At 42.5% G+C, this 18,009-nt stretch overlaps 1 protein-coding gene across 1 annotated transcript; it reads left to right on the top strand.

Moving 5' to 3' along the window:
• Nucleotides 1–7,583: 7,583 nt before the first annotated feature.
• On the top strand, nucleotides 7,584–17,130 carry LOC119746019. The gene is made up of 2 exons (XM_038222774.1): nucleotides 7,584–8,477; nucleotides 14,206–17,130. Exons 1-2 carry the CDS (start codon nucleotides 8,103–8,105, stop codon nucleotides 14,437–14,439), a joined length of 609 nt encoding a protein of 202 aa, XP_038078702.1. The 5' UTR covers nucleotides 7,584–8,102; the 3' UTR covers nucleotides 14,440–17,130.
• The last annotated feature ends 879 nt before the right edge of the window (nucleotides 17,131–18,009 follow it).

Raw genomic sequence — 18,009 nt, 5'->3', positions numbered from 1 at the left:
AAAAGAAGCAAATTTTAGACAGTGCAAAACGTAGTCTTCCCGCGCATGTATTCCATCAGATGACACGTAAAGTTTTCCTATAAACGGATAGTTATAAGGTCTAATGTCAGAAACAGATAAATAGTTGAAGTCATGCACGGTTCGCGCAAAGTCTCACGAGTCATCACGAATCAATCGGAAGTCAGTGACAAGTATTTCAGTCTGTAGTCAAGTGGCAATCTACACAAACGAATTTTGACAAAGACTCTCCTTTGATCATATTGTCCTGTTACCTGTCACCTGAGTGGTAATTGACCTGTCCCTAGTTATTTGAAGGGACTTTTTGATGCGCATTACCGCACAACTCTCGTTTGAAAATACATGCCATTTTTTCTTCAAAACAAACCCTTAACAAAATACACGTTAGATGTCAGAAACTTGTCACGTGCGACGCGCGTTCCACTCGACAGAGATGCATTTGTACAGTGCATATTAGTTAAGGTCACACCCGATCGACACCCTCCGCCTCGAAAGCCTCATTCCAGTTGGCGGGACAGGCGCCTTAATTCAAATTGCCACGGCAATCGGCATGCGCGTCCCCTCGCGGTCGACTCGCTCGATACCTGCGGGCACACAACTCGCGATCGCGCGCATGACGATCTTTATCGGTGTCGCTGGACAGACGTGACCTGCAAACAAAATAGTCGCCATATAGCCGCGCTCTAGTTTCGCTTATGTCGGGGGGGGGGGGGCCGGGAGGTTTCATACGCCCCCTCTAGCAATACAGGGCTTTCCTTTTTAATATTAGCAAGTACATTATTGATTTGTTTTGGCATTTACCCGACACCATTGCAGAATATCCCAACAGTCAACTGTACACATTTTGGCTTTTGTCAGCGGTAAGAATTATCAATAAAAAAATCACATTCGAACTCTTTGCACCGGTTCGTTCCCCATAGATTCACTTCTACTGAGGTAATTGATTACAAAACAACACAGAATGAGTTGTTACTGGATTTGTGGTCATTTATGGGTGGTGTTTTTAGGTTTACATGACCCATCATAGGGCGAGGTTGTGCTTCTAGTGAGATCAGTACTGAAGCCAATCGCAATTATTCAATTCACAAGTCAGTAACAACTCAACAAGTCAAGTCTCGAGTAAGGTCGTAACAGGAGATGATTAAGGACAAAGAAATACCCTTTTCTCTGTTCATTTATGTAGCTCGTAATTTTGACGTTAGACTATAGATGACTTGTTAATGACTTAGTGAGGATCGCATTTGAAGGATTATGTGGATTGTTCTCGAAGTTCTGATATATCGATAAAGATTACGATAGTTCTCTCGCACTTTTTGCATCATCACAACTGACGAGTCTGTGTTTACTCGAAAAACCACATATTTCTCATGAAAGACGAGTGGGGCCAGTTGACAGGAGACACAATGGACCGATCCAGTAAGCACCGCCCCATGGTGTACTGACCAATCACAGCCGTGATTTATGTCCGACGTGCGTGCACAGAAGTCCGACATGCGTGCACGCGCGTATGATGCGCGCGGCAGGAAAATGCAGCGTGGCATTGGAGAGGAGCACGTGGTAATTTGCCCACGTGCGCAGTGGGCGGGGCTTACTGGATCGGTCCATTCTACATCTCCAGTGTAATGTCCCACTCTTTTGCTCTGGCTATTGCAATGATATATATATTGTATAGTTTCATGTATAACGAAATTATAATCACCAGTTGACACAATCAACTGATACCACAATGCACAATACAAGTTTACAACACGAAATCGAAAGGTGACGAATTTAGAAAGCTTGCTTGGTTTTAAGGGGACACGTTTTCAAAATGTTATCTTGATAGCGCGTCTCCAATAAAAATGTGAATTGGGGAAGTACAGACATCAGTGGCATTTCCTTGGCGGTGAGTTTTATCGACCGCGTTTCAAACATAGCCGCCGGGCCTTAGAACATTATATTGTGCTGGTGTAGGATACCCTCCTAAAGAGCAGTTTTCACGAAGCTGTCTGGTGTACTACAAGAGTCTTCGATTAAACATTTTTTTCCACTGACTTCATATTGCCAACGTAATGTTCACATTAAGCACACGTTAATATTTCATAGATTCTTGGTGGGGGATTATTCATAATTATGTCTGGATGCGAAGAGGTATAAATATTGATCTGACTAAGTTGGCCCTCGTAGTTATTTCAGTACGCTGTAAAAAGGTTGGATAAAACACTGTTGGGCAATGTAATTTGCCCAACATTAGTATGAAATTACCACATATTGGGTTGAATTGGGTAAAAATTGCAAACTATTGGGAAGAATTTGCCCAAGAGTGTAGGCAGTTGATAATTCGACCAGCAGTGGTCGATTTATCAATCCATTTCGCCCAACTTCTTTACAGTGTATAGGCAGAAAATGGATAGTACGCATGCGCATGACCACCATGCACTGTCACGCACGAGCTCAGCCGTTCCTTTTTCAATGACCCATCAATCACAAGAGCGCTGGGACATATACTTCGATTGTAATTTTTTTTTCGTTGTGCGAGTAGCGACGAACATATTTCTGTATGTTATTTTGAGTTTGGGCACGCAAGTACGCATTCGGAAACTCGTGAATTATTGATATCCAGGCAATTTCCATTGAAAGGAGTGGGTGTTTTCGTACAGACTTTGACATCAACAAGGTTCGACGAAGGTACCACAGACGAGCAGCAACTGGGCGATCCATATGTGTGGAATCGCTTCCCGATCGTGCCATAAAAGTTAAAAGAAAAAGTGGAGGGGGAATCATCTTTCCACGAGTTAGCATTCGATGAAAACAACGAGTGGTTTCTTTACGCGCCTGTTTCTGTAAGACACATCCATTGCAAAATGACAGATGTCATTCCTCCACAAGTTTGGAATGTGTGCACATCTGTTTCTGCAGGACACAAATAAACACTACGAATCGCATGTCAAGAAACGACGCTTCTTGCTCATTGATATGACGATATATTTCCCGGCCTCGAAAATGCCATCGGCGTAGTGTGCGCTTGCAAATTGTTTGCGCAAGAAATTTTGTGAGACGAAAAAAATAATAATTTGCCGGAAGTGATTACAAACACAGCGGGAAACGTAGCAAAACCCTCTGCCTTTGAACAAATACCAGGTACGTGCGGTCCCAGCAATATTATTGACTCTTTCGTATCGTTTGTTACAATGCCGTGCAAGACAATTTGGTATACGGAATATCTCCGTTGCTGTTTGAGAGCTCCGTCGAGGATGACTTAAGGCCCAGACTAAAATTATAAGATTGATGCAAATTTAACGTCTCCTGTGGAAGATAAAGGGACATGGGTAATGCATCAGTGACGCAGGTACTCGTGAATCATGATTTTGTAAAATCAACGTTAGTTACGTTGGATCATTTGTCATGATCTCTTTTAAAATCGCCGTTTCCAAAACGTTTGTCTGCAATGCTGAATTTGCGTGTGAAGCGCTTTTCTATATAAAACAGTGCTTATCAACTGAGGGAACCAATCAAATCCAGTGTAGGCCTGCTTGCGTTTGCTTTTTGTGTACAACACTCATTTTATGAACAGCTCGTTTTTCGGGGCCAAAATATTGTGAACCCCGAAATTCGTTCTCGCATGGTTCTCGCAAGAGGAACCCAAAAAAACGCGAACTTTTTAAAGGGTGGTTGCGTGGACGTTTATATTCTGCTTTTAAATGCTCTTTGTATTTAATATCATTTCGTTTAAAACACGATTTGTAGCCCAATTGAGCGTATTCCAGGCCGTAATATCCCTTTAAGCCAGCATTTCATGTTGTAATCCACTGAATAAAGCGGAATAAAGATACAAGTTTCTTTCATATCACGGAGAGCGCAAACGTGTCAAATTTCTCCTCCCGCTATTTCGAACTTCCACCTTCTGGAAAGTTTCGAGTCGTCGAGATTAACCTAGCCCTTGTCTATCAAGCAACCCAAGCCATCGGAATGTCGTTCAAAACCTATAAGAAGAAGGGGCACCATTGCGTTGTGTTAACGGCTGATGACCAGGAAATAACTGCAAGTGTCTCATTGCAAAGAAAGAGGGGACAATGTGAGATTACTTGAAGAAATATGAGACTCTATGCCTCGCGGATATGATACCGTTGAAAATGAAGTTTATTAACGCCGCATGCCTTCCTTGAAGCGGAATGGAATGACGGGTTTTATGCGTGGGCTTAAACAAGAACATTGAAAGTCGTTGCTCTATAAGGTAGACTTCACGAAATCAGATTTGATTTTACCCCGAAGCATTCGGGAGATGGATATAGGCGATGAAATCGTAAGCAAACTTATCGAATGTTTCCACATAAGGCATCACCGGCGGAGCCGGCTCATGAGCTTTTGATGTGCCGCGCTGTTCTCCACGAGAGAACCGAAACTTTGCCGATGGGTGAACTCTCCCGGAGACAGAGACCCGTCAAGCAGCGTTAACGAACTTAAAGGCTTCCATTCGCGTGAGTTTCTGAACCGCTGTCAGTTACTGCAGTCTAGCAGAGTATAGTTTGGGGAATTTGGATGATAACATCACTAGCTTTATAATATTATATGGAGTGCTTCCAGCCAACCGTCCTTTTATCTGAATTGAAGCGGCTAGAGACCAATTGTCCTTGGACAAAGCAAATTGAATATGAAGGGCCATGAAACCAAATTGAAAACTGAAAATTGATTTTTTTTTTTTTTGAGTCTGAGGGTAAATCCTGAAACGTCTTGGCCTTTAGATGAGATGACCACTCGAAGGAAACTGTGTGATTGCTTTGATAAGACGCGAGGCAATTCGTAATTGCGTAAAGAAAATGGCTTGCGGTAAACGTGATCATAAGGGCTAAAACAAGTGTGTGCACGGGACAATGACATGCATGGGTGAACATTGATCTCAGAATTCGATCTCTCGACAGAACGGAGGTGGACCAGCAACATACTAAAATAGATTTGTCCCTTCAAGGCGACCCCCCCCCCCCAAAAAAAAAACCGATTGATTTTCATATAAAAAGCCAACCCATTAGTAGTTGTACTATATTGTATTACATTGTGTTTATTCACTGAAGAAGACATAAAGTCATTCAGTGCTGGGCGGTTTCCAGCGCTATAGTGACCAAATGATTAATTTTGACTTATGGGTCTTGCAAAGAGGATATGAAAGTGATATAGTTTTAATCGTTCCTTCAGTAATTCAGATATATCCCCATCAAAAAATAATAATATCAAAGTTTTCCGTTGATAATGAATAAAAATTATTCTCCGTTCTCTGCGTTGTTAGCCCATGCAGAATCGCAGGATGTATACGTTGTAGATGTGACCAGAAAAGAAAAAAAAAACATTCCAGTAATAAGTAAATTTTGTCCAATACTCGTCAAGCGGCCATATTGTAGCCTAATTCCCTGCCACTGATGTGAAACCAATCCAGAGTGTGTGTGCGTTCCGGTCTGTGCATGAACTGGGTTGCAGGAATCCTGAGAATTTGGCGAATTGCAAACTGGTGGAAAACAGACCCGTCGAAAGAGAAAAAAACACGGTACAGATTTGTGATGTTCATCTTCAATTAACTAAAGAGAATCGTTGTAATGTTATTATTCCACAACTAAAATAATGTTGGCCATTTTTACTTTTTCGTTTTCTCATTTTAAAGTGGATTGCGATTATATTGCGAGAAAACAGCAATTGAAAAACTCGAAAATAGTACACGGACAGTATACCATTATTGAAATGATGAATTAAGTCTGGTTATTAAAATGCAGTGAACAAAAGTACTACTGGTGCATTAAAGTACCTTACAGTCATCAAAACATTATTGCATAATGAGGTTTAGGAATGTAGAATCCATGAACTAATGTCTTTTTCATGCATCACGCAGCTACGCTTGCAATGTCTTTCACCCACACACTTCAAATTGACATTTAGTGCACCAGTTCTCCCGGTGCCAGACATGACTGTTGTTATTTATAGTAGAACAAAGGCATATCAGATTTTATGTGAAGCTGACACTGACACTGACGGTGCACAATAATTATATGCACTAATGCACTTTAAAACTATAGAAAGTTGCCTACTGACTCTTGAATTACATGCACAGAACTGCGTTATAATTATACTGTGGTCTGGTGACTTAAGTGCCAATTTTGGCGTTAATTCCCACCAACAAAATAGTGCAGTTAATCTTCGTAAACCCTAAAGGGGCCGGGCTATTTTGACCATCTCACAGTTGGGGGCGGACTCCGCCCCTCCCCTTAAATATCGGCCATCGAGTGGCGATAAATTATGAAACTCGGTTCATGCATAGAACAACTTAATATGAACATACCCAAGAAATTTCATGACAATAGATTAAAGGGATTTGGAATTATGGATAATTAATTATTCATATGCACTACTGGTAATTCTGCTTTGTATACACTCATATATGGGGAAATCCACTTTTCACGGCACATAGCGCCGAAAAAGTTTCGGAATTTTTATGTTTTTGGTATCAAAAGATGCGCAAGACTCGAGAGTTAAAAGTCGGGAAAGCTCGGGTCGGGAGAAAACCTTTTTGCAAAGGGTATCCGTACCCGGGCCTTTTAGTGTTAAAGCAACAATGTAAAAAATTGACATTTTGGAATTGGTAAAAAAAATGTGTCCACTATTCTTAAATGAAGTCGCCACAGGCTATAAACCCGCATTGACATTAACAGCGTGGTTCCACCACAAAGCAAACATAGCTCTGTCGCCACCGATTTCTTTCCCGGCAGGATTCGCTTAAGTAAAAAAAAGAAGAAAAAGATGTAAACTAAATATTTATAGCGCCTGTTAGAAATTGATCGCGAAAAATCGGCGCGATTTGAACGGCAGTGACCTTCCGGGGAGTCTGCGCGCAACGTGGACGCGCGTCGCGGGGCTAGTAAAAACCCCGAGGCGAGGTTTTGCTTGTAGTAGAGTTGTGAATTGTTATCCTTGGCCACGGCGAGTTACGCGAGACGTGAGCCACTCTAGGGATTCCCCGCGAAAAAAGGTTGACGTCCTGAACGATCAATTGGCTTGTGTCTGATTTTTTTTCCTCCTTCCGTGTCCTTGTTGCACGCCATCTTGTCGGATTAACAGAATTGATGAAAACCAACTCATATTTCGACCCGGGGGTTGTTTTTAATAACAAAGTCTCATTGGCCGAGAAGGTTAACATCTTCCCCCATGCGAACGCTCTCATATTTTATTCACGCTAAGCGGGGTTCGTGCTCATATCCGCGTGGGATTAAAAAGTGAAAAAGCAATAACTGGCTGACTAGAGGTGTTTTTTCCCCGTAATATTCAGTTTCGCTGGGAAAAAAAATGCTCCCAGCGTTTTGCCAGCGAAGAACGTATACACTCTCAACGGCGCCAATGAAGAGTCGTGCGAAACGCATTTTCACCGCCGGAGGAGTTGTGTGCAAGGAGTTGATTTGTGTCTTATTTGTTACGGTCGACAGCCAGTTTTCATTTCCCGCTAGATTATAAAAATGGGAAGAAAAAAAATGAAGACCTCTCCCGACGCCGGTGATCTGAAATCATCCATAGCCGATTGTGTGTTTTACTGATTTATTATATATTTTGGGCGCACGAGGGCGCTGAGTTATTAACATATTGCGCTATCAATCAGCAGCTTTACACCTGTCCCAATTTGGCGATTTCGTGTTCGCTTACGAGAGAGGGAAGAAATGTCAAGATAGTGGGAAATTTTGTCTTGATATTGAAGCTTCCAGAGACAGTTATTGCACGATACATCAGTGGTCTGTCGACATTTATATGCCCTGCAGGATTGGGTAATTTGTTGACTTTTCCACGCAGACCCATACGCCGCCGCCGGCGGTGCTGGTGCAATATATCACATCGATGCTTTACAAGATCGATACCCGACGTGAAAGCATCATTCATCGCTCGAACGTGAGTCGTATACGTTAGGATTTCGTGAGATCACTGTGCGGGTCCAGTTAACGCTTACGGGAACGTTTCGTCGGTTTGTTGGTCTGCTGAGCCACCTGTAGCTTATTGCATGAGCTGATGCACGTGTGTGAGCACGCTTAAAGGAGTCTTGCATTGGTTCATGTAGGGCCTACTACTATCATTTATCGTCGATGGAACGTGCGTATACAATCGATGCAATGTTTGGTGAGAGCGATACCAAAGGTGCCGGGATGGACAGCGTTGGTGCAGCACACGACAGTTTTCCCAGGTACATCCAACGTGACAAGCGTGTAACGTGCATCGTGATTTTCTTCTTGTCCCTAGCTCTGCTGGTTGTCCGGGCAAGCTGCGAGGCCGCGACCCAAGACCTGGTGGCTTACTTGGAGTGCTACCGGTGCACCGCCCACGAGTTTGAGGAGGATTTCCGGAGCAAGTTGTCGCAGTGCCAGAGCGGCGAGGTGGAAGAGACGGTCCAGTGCCCGTACACGATAACCAGGGAGGAACAGGGAATCCAGAAGACATTCCAACTAGCGCCAAGTTGCACGGTAAGTTTTTTAGAAGGCATTCTTTACAAGAACACGTATTGAGCCTGAAAGTACGCCATTTTGTCTTTGAGCTTCCAGACCCGTCCGTGACCCTTTTTATAGACATTTTACACGAATTGCACTTTCTCTTGCTAAGTTAGACTATAAGTATTGACAGAATGATTTCTAAATGTAATCACCCCAAGAAACATCCACGTCGGAATGTTATCTTGGCATTCCAGAAGAAAAAAAAAATGATGAGAAATCAGTTGGAGATGGGTAAAAACGAATTTTACTTCCGACCTTGCACATCCGGACTTTCTGCCCAGGTCTCCTTGTTCGATCACGTTTGTTTTCACATCGCGTACTTGCGTGAGAACGAAAAATGATAATGACGCGAAGAGTTACTTACCTACATCCGATGGATTCTAGACTTAGTCGAGCTTGCTTGAATACAGTTCTTATCAACAGTCATTATAGATTTGTTTGTATATGAGAATTAGTCCTTCCTCATATTCTAGAACCAATACTATTTTAATAACAACTTTCAGATATGTTAATTAAAATGATTTCAAAGCCCAACATGCATAAAAATGATTCGTATAAATATATTATAAAAAGTGCCATGCACAAAACGCTAAATTGCTCGACACTATAAACATTTTTCCGTCTTGACGTTTATGGGGTCAATTGTTTTTTCCTGGCAATCTACCAGGTGTTTTTCATAACCTTTTGCACCTGCAGTTAACTTTCACTATCAAATAATGAAATGCCGTACGTAATGACAAAAACAATTACCGGCAAGGGAATGAATGTACCAGCAGATTCTGCAAACGGTTATCACCACTCCATATGAACCGGTTCTCTCGTCATATTTTTCTATTTGTGATTAACAGTCCCAAGGCAACGATGCGTTTTAAAGGACCCATGCAACGTAATTTGTTTTGTTTTTTACGTTTTTGCGAATTGTCATATTCATGAGCAAAAAAGTGATGTCATTTCAGTCAGAGAACCTGTGTATATCAAAAATCCATTACCGGCAGTCACTTATATAGGGGCCGTCCATAAAGTACGTACGCACGAACTGCCGACTTTTTGAGACCCCTCCTCTCCCACCCCCCCCCCCATACGCATGACATACGCAGTGGTTTGAATCCCCTCCCCCCCCCCCCCCCATTGTACGCACCAGAGTTGTTGAGTCGAGTCGAGTCATTTTAAGAAATTTACTCGATACGAGTCATTAGGGCAAAAAGGTCGAGTCGAGTTGAGTCGAGTCACTGTGTGCTGTCGAGTCGACTCAAATGTATGTTCGAGTCAATTCGAGCCACTGATTTGAACACCGTTAATATGACGCAGTCACTTTTGACGCAGTCACTTACGAAATGAATTAGAAATCTCTTTGGGAAGTCGTCAGATGTGAAAATAATCTTGATACCAACTATACCAATTATAAATACTCAGTATTACCTACACGGAGTAAAGAAAACATTAAAACCGCAAACAGTTTGGGCTGTTTTGGTACATCAGTATGTATAGATTAAAGGCCGGTTTATACCAAGTGCGAACGAACTGTAAATCCTGCTGATATGATCCCAATATTGTTTTCCATACTGTCGACGTTTGAGTAAACCTTTTCAATCAATACCTTACGTCTTGTTGCAGTGTTCGTATGCGACACGTGAGACGACGCACGCGATCTCATCCTTTCTGCAGCTTCCATCCCACCTTGCCGCGACACCGGGCGTCTTGATTTCATCTCTTAATTCGCGCTCGCGGAAACCCAATCCCCCCAGTTTTACTTATGAGGATCTCCGCCGAGTCCACGGAAGACGGCTCAACTGCGCCGATGCCCCGTCGCCCCAGGTTTTTCGTTTCACATTTTTGATTGATCGGAAGACACGCCAATTGTCGACCCTTCTTTTTGTTAACGCAGCGAGCGTGAGTGCGAGCGCGATCGCTAGGAAGTGCATTTGTCTAGCCCGGAGTTTGCCATTTAAGTTTTACCAATATTGGTTTGAGGTTTCTGGCCGGGAAAATCAAATAGCAGGTTGTGAAAGGTGAAGTAAGTTTGGGTGTTGCCTGGATCGGCTGTCAAGCAGCACACCTTTATGGAGCGTCCAGTTTCTGAGTCTGAATCCTCCGTGGTTGTCATTGCAGTCGTCGGGATTCGAGAAGTAATCTCCAGTGAAACTCAAATATCTTTCTTTGTTGGTTCCCTTGTGTATTGTTGCAACCTTATCCCGTCACCGCCCACGACAGACGCGTGATACTAAAGCCATGCACGATCCAAGTATACACGTATACCTATTCGATGCCAGACGTTGGAATCGTTTAAAGCTTTCTTGAAGTAGATTCTATGAACTTAGCTGGAATCTGTTAAAATGGGGAAATGTTTAGATTTCCTGCCTTCTTGGTTATTTCGCCAATCGTTAATGAATGTAATTCTTTCACATGAATTGCACGGGCCCATGCAGGTCATGACTTGCCACCAGAGAAGAGAATAATTCATAAACATTACCCATTTTGTTTGAACAAACCCTTCTAACTGTAATGCCCAGCAAAACGAGAAGTTGTTCCAGCATTTACCTGCTGTGACCCTGCATCTATATTTCAACCAATTTAATCAGCGAGTGCAGGGGATTCAATCACTTTGTAAAGGTTGACATCGGCGCGGCAGTGACGAAAATTGAGTATTTGATCTGATGCCAGAATGATCTAACTCCGGTCAGCGATCGCTGGAGATTTCTAAATAGATAAAAACCCTGAATTCGGAGGCCGTGGCATCGCATCTTATTTGGTAACAAATTACTCCCTATGGTTACATTTGATTTGACGTGCCATTGTAACCGCAAACACTGTTCTGATTAATTTGATTTGGCGCTTTGGGTGGAGGCGACACTTTTGTATTACTTCGGTTTTTGCATTTGATGTTTTTGATAAGGGCAAATTTTGTGACGTCCCGACGAAGAATACGACGTGGAAGGAACATGCGTAAACAATATCAGAAGTACAACAGTAACTGACTCAGTATGAGAAATATTGGTCAGAAATGAGCCGCGCGTAAATATTCGACTTTTTTTCCTAGTATATGCTCTGACCAGTATCTTATGTCATGGTGATGATCGCAGCATGCTTATCGAAACGTCGAGTCTCTACGTCTCTTTTAATCCCCATGGTTTTTAAGCCACAAAAGGGGGTCTTGTCATAGTTTATTTCTTCTGTGTGTCTGTGAGCTCCATTTTGGTTCGATTAACTGTTTAGTGATGTCATATGAAAAGTCAGACTTCATTCTCAATCAAACTTGGTGACAATAATCTTTGGGTATAGGGGGACTTCAGATGACTTGAGACGATTTAGGTCAAAGGTCATCTAGAAATCAAATGAGGTCATTGTTGATTTTGGCTAGGTCAAACGAAAAGTGTGCTTATATATACTAACTGACTGTGTAAGTGCTACCAGCATGCCAGGGGATCGCGCAAGTTTCACTTGCAGTATTTGTAAATGTTTAGCTTTCCATTGTTGTGTCCGTATAGCGTTCTTCCACATTGCTTTTCGTTTGGTATCATTACTTTAATTTCCCGTCATCAGTGTTACAATCAGCATGTGATGCATAACAATTCCACACAGCCGTAGGCATATTATCGATTTACTTATGATAAAACCAGGTTGTATATAGCAAAAACAGGTTTCCAACCTAATTACCTCATATATCACGCCACTGTCAGACTGCAGGTACCAATTTAATATGTCTACCAAGCCACAACAACATTATTATGACCCAAGTGATGAATTGTTGGGGATTAATTGGTGATCTTTCTTTGAGAGGAGGTTTTTTTTCTGTGCCATACGGGACCCTGCGTGACCGTTTTTCATTGTCTGTCGTGCATTAAAGGTGGAGCAGACCATTTGTCATTGGTGAATTGTCTTTCGTTAGAAGCAAGAAAGACGGGTGTTTGATAACAACTAACCTGATGAATTCATAAGATGGAATTTTTGCGTCGGGGTGATGTAAATCAAATTAGGTTTTTGCCCTTCACCGACGTATAAACCTGATGTTTTGGCTCCTTGAATTTTCAAAATACTCTTTCAATGATTCGGACCCAGTTGATATACTATAAAACCAGATCTCAGCATTACAGACATAGCAATATAAACAACACCATGCTGAAAAGATATTATTTCGCGTGTAATTGCGTTCGACAGTGCAAAGTGGTCCCCAATCCCCGATTAGGAATCTATATAATTCAGACTAATCCTAGTTGATGTTAGAAAGTCATGCTAAAACAGACACTCAGTACATCAGACTGGCATGAGTGATTCCGTTAAATAGATTCTAAGAAGACAGAGTGTTTTTATGTAAACGACCTAGAGTACTTTCGTGCAGAATCATTCAAGATGTCTTTCCGTTCACTTTGCCTTATAACATTAAAGATAAGTCAGCTGCTGGAATGACGCGCACACCACCTCACAATTACTGTATCTCAGCTGAGTACCTTTCCTGACATCATTAGGAAGTTGAAGGCTAATGTTCCTGTTGCCAATTTCAACATGATCTGCATGAGTGCTTATGTTAGTCTGACGCCTCATATAGGTCTGACGCCAAAAATTTCGGACTTATGAGGCGTCGGACCTATCAGGCGTCGGACTTATGAGCGGACCCCATAATAACAATTATTAATGTGAAGTTGACATCGTTAGTTTTTCTTCGCCTGTGATATAATGAGGTCAATGTATTTTTTACCGTTTGGACGTCAAATATTAAACACCTGCTTCTGAAGTTTTCGAACGCAGTTAATAAATGTTTTAAATATGAAGTTTGGATATTTGAAACATAGGCCGTGTAAGTGACAATCATCAGCGTTGCAAAGTCAGAGTGGTATCTCGGTTTTCACAGCGAGTCCAAACCTCTAATATTGGAAACTAAATTGTGCGGTATTGTTTAAATCTCACAGTGTAAATGTTTCCATTTTTCACAGCTTTTCTCCAATTTAATGAACTGGTAATATATGTAAAACATATCTGCCTTTCATAAGGTAAGGCATTGCATGCAGTGTCTGCATCTGGAAAGGATAATCTGGTACCGAACACTATCAAGCTTGCATTTACGCCATATTAAGTGTGGACGCTGGGCATGTTTCAATACATTTATTCCTCGAATCAATACATCGGAAACAAGCCAGCCGCACATCCCACGCTATTTTCTTCAATACCCCACAGATTGTATTGCTTGCTCATGAGAGGATCGTTTTCAAAATAATTTGTAATTACATTGTTTAGAAGAGATAAGTGATTTGTGGTAATTGACCTATCGCCGTTTGCGAGTTAGCCACGCCCCTTAAACAACCCTTTGGAATTGTGTACGTTTAGTTTTGTTTGTCTATCAGAGTGCGCGTTCCGCGTCAATTTGTATATCACGTCACTGGACAATGTTTCACAAGCTGCGTTGACGCGATTCTACCGCGAAAGATTAATTTTGGTCGAGTCCCGAGTCAAGCAGGTCGAGTCCCGAATCACGCAGGTCGAGTCCGAGTCCAATTCCGAGTCCGCAGCGTCAAGTCCGAGTCCAAGTCATTTGTCATCGTGACTCGAGACACGGAAAATGTGACTCGAAACGGACTAGAGTCCGAGTCCCAGTCACGAGTAATAAACGTCTGGTAAGAAGTTTAACAAAGGTTGCCCTGAGATGGTCCTTTTGACGACTGATACTTCTATTTCGCTGATTAGTACCTCGTTTTGTAAATCTTTCCAGGTCGTGAAACAGAAAGCCGCAGGCATCATCACGAGCTACACGCGGGGCTGCAAATTCTTCCAAAACTGCACGGACGTGGATATGTGCGGCGAGTCCACGGAGGAGTCGGGCGTCTGCCGTTCCTGCTGCAACTCGAACCTTTGCAATGCAGCGCCCTCTGTGGCCCATAACAGACTACATGGTTTAGTCGCCTTGGCCGCCATCTTGGTTGCAACCTTAGTGATAAGGAGATGAGAGCCTGCGTGTTCACATGATCACGAAAAACAATCTCACGCGAGTCTTTATGGATCCAGTGAAATAACAACGCATGACACAGCTGGCAAATTTTGTACCTGAAAGGCTTACATTCCAGAGTACCCAAACTTGAGAAGACTTTAAAAGGTGAACCTGATGAATCTGCATGCAGAGTAATATGCTGCTGGTCAGACATAAAGTGAAACAGAAGAATAGCAAACTCGAACATCAGGTTGTCATAACAACAGAAAAAGAAAGATGCCTTTCTGGTATGTCCATTGTGTGGTATCGTCGTGATCATGTGGCCAAGGAAACAACAGAAACAAGAAACGTATTGATGCTCACAGGATGTTTGTAAATTGCGCATACTTTTGAAAGAATCGTCTAAACATATATTGTACATGAAATTATTTAATGTTGGTGAGGTCATTTTAAGCTTGTTAACTTCGCAAAGTGATCTTTTCCTCTGGTGAAGGTGAAACTTTCGAGTAAAAGCATTTGGGTTACTACTGGCGTGCACATTGACAATAGAAAACAAAAGATATCTTGGTTGTGGAATGCCATTGGAAGAGCGTTTAATTCTACCTATCAGAAATATATCGAAATAACATTATCCACTATTGTGCTGATCAAAGTATTATACAACCGTCAAGCAAATAGTGTGCCTTTAAAGTGCTGTTCCGTTGGAACTTCTCAAACTGCCTTCTATTTCCTGAAGTCTTTGATGGCGTACATTGTAAAGAGGGTATAGAGGCTCCGCCCACCGAAGATATTGCACTCAGTGTGATTCAGATCGAGCCTACGTGTGCAAACTGTAACTTGCACCACTCTGCAAGACGATACAAAGATGGCCGCCGTATTGAGCGCCCCTGGGTAATAACCCAGGCTGCGCATACCATACTGGTAAGGTATATGGACGCTGTTGGAATGTAAATTTCCCAAAATGAACTGGTGTGGACCGCGATAGCGGATGTCAGCTGCACATCTGTGGCCAACCAGGACGGGTATGCAACCACTAGGTCGCGGGAAATGTGGCGACGAATCGATAACATCTGCCCGGTAAACGGGGAGAGGGAAATCCATAATCATCACAAACTGTATGCCTTGTATCAACACTGGGGAAACAGTGCAAGTGTGAAATCGCCGCATCCTCCTCGCAGGCTGCTCCCGCTAAAAAAATTGTGCACGACGATCGATGGCGGGTCGTCGAAATATCAATGGAAACAGCTTCGTGCGTTTGGGAGCATAGAGAAACAGTGTGCAAGTCTTGGTCCAAGTGTATGGCAGCCACTGTTTGCCTTCTCGGTGTAAGAACGGTTACAGCCCGATAGTAGTAAGGTTCGACAGTCCCAAGGTTCGTTATTCCGAAGGTTCCTTAGTCCGAAGGTTCAATAGTCCGAAGGTTCCTTTGTCCGAAATTCAGAACTTCAGAGCAAAACACAGATAAGTTTGCAACAAAACAGATTTGACCCCAAACGGCTTTTGTTATGGTTTACTGATGGGTTTTACACACTTATTCATTTCATTTGGGTTTGTCATTGCCTTGTCGTCAATGACTTGCTAAAGTCTTTGATACTTAAAAGCGAAGAAATTGTTTTATCCTATCTGAAATAAGGTGCTTCAGCTGGTATACAACTCATATATTGCAATCATATCTCAATTTCACATACTTTGTATTATCCGAAAGCAGTTAGTGATTATACACTGTCAAACATTCGATGCCAAGTTTGACATAAAATTTAATGATACCTCGTCAAGTTTTCTCAATGTGCCATAACATTATATGCACCGGCACTTATTGCACGGGAATAGTGTATGTGCATACATACCGTGTGTACTTGATTTCAAGTAGCAAGCCATATAAGCTGCGCTTAATCACGAAACCTTTCGACCAATCCGAGTACGCTATCCTACACTCATGGAGGCCCCCTTCAATGGTGCAAGCATTGTGCTAGCTGTCGATTTGATACATTGTAATCCATCATAGCTGGCACAATGGTTTCGCCATTGAAGGGGGCATCCGTGAACATAAATTGATGACGTTCTGAGATCGGTCTATCTCTCCCCCAGTCTATTGACGAAGGGTGAGCGGTTCTAGTCTTAAGCCGCCCTCAGGACGACCTTCGGACGACACAGAACAGTGACTGTCGGCGAATATTACGATCCCCACCTACATCCTTGCAAATTCCCAGTTAAGCCGTGTAGATGATCAGCTACACTGCTTAGGCGGAGTGGGAGGAGGTGTTTTGGTCCTAACCCCGCCTCCCTCTCCGGCCTAGTGGGTCGCCTCTCACGCTGTAGATCATATTTCAAGATTTTAAATTTCAAATAAAATAATAGTCACTTTGTTCTTGCCTCAAATTATAGTATATTGTCATCCTGTAGTAGAACAGATCCCACATCGAGCCGGGGTCCCTCAAATAATAAAAAGGGGGCCTAAACATTCCGGACGCTTAAGCGGGATACGAAACCGATTCTTCTGAATCTATTAATAATGTGTACCATCAAAGACAAATACCCGTGTGATAATGCGATAGTATTTGCAGTATGCAGACCACTTTGTATAGGGACAAAGCTAACTGAAAACAATGGACCAAACTTTCTTTAAAAGTCTTTCAATTATTAGCTCCGTTCGAAGACCAGTGTGTATCATCTGCTTTGTTAATAAAGGTGTAATCGGTTGTAATTGTATTGGTTTTCATAGCGTTGTAAATTTGCGTCAGTCGAAATGTAGTCTATTACCTGGGCCCAGCGTTGGAGTTGGTACAGCACGAACACGCTAACATCAAACACGGAATTTGCTCATAATAATGTGTCTGAAAATGACAACTCTCCATGTACGTCTTTAAAGGCGGAGAAATAGACATAGCGGCTGCAGTGCACATTGTTTATGTTAGTGTAACATACTTGATTGCTTACGGTTGAGCAGCGGCTCGAAACTTGCCCGAGATAATTTTTTCTTGGCTCTACTGGTCACTATTTTCTTTGCTTATAATCAATCACCATTTTGGGGCTTACGGTGACACTGACGTATTCTGCCTAAGAATATTGAAATTCTCCGACAAAGAATCGTGCCAGTGAAAAGTCGAAGTGAAAAGTAGATTTGATTGAATGAATTACACTCTAAAGCGTCTGGTGCCTATGTCATTGGGAACATGTGCACGTTAACTTAAACATGACGTAAACAATTCGAAAGGACCGTGCTGTGTGTGCTGCCACCAAGCGTCTCAAAAGTATGGACCTTGTGGGTACAGAAATATCTGGGAGTGCGCATTCCTTCCCAACTAAATGCTTACTCTTTTTATAGTAGAGATAGTTCTGCTGTTGTAAGCGATCAGGATTCGTCTGTTGACTATAGTCCGGCCAACAAACTAAGAAGCCATTCCTGCAGATGGAACCACGATGACGTACGAGTTCTGAAAGTCGAGGCGCGCGCATTTGGTAACACACAGTTGGTGCATGTACCGCTTGCCTACGCCCCTCGCTTGAGCGTTGTTCAATCTCAGTAACATAGATATTTATGCGCAGTAATAGCGTCTAACTTCTTTGGTCACTGCATTAGTGTAGAGC

Source organism: Patiria miniata, unplaced genomic scaffold (genome assembly GCF_015706575.1).
Source record: "Patiria miniata isolate m_02_andy unplaced genomic scaffold, ASM1570657v1 HiC_scaffold_7, whole genome shotgun sequence".
In the NCBI taxonomy this organism is placed as follows: domain Eukaryota; kingdom Metazoa; phylum Echinodermata; class Asteroidea; order Valvatida; family Asterinidae; genus Patiria; species Patiria miniata.
This window is presented reverse-complemented; position numbering and strand designations above follow the sequence as displayed.

Bases quoted from the DNA above. Each gene is read 5' to 3' on its own strand.
- LOC119746019 (XM_038222774.1), top strand. From the start codon at position 8,103: ATGGAACGTGCGTATACAATCGATGCAATGTTTGGTGAGAGCGATACC. The intron at 8,478-14,205 runs GTAAGTTTTTTA...AAATCTTTCCAG, and splicing joins AACTAGCGCCAAGTTGCACG to GTCGTGAAACAGAAAGCCGC.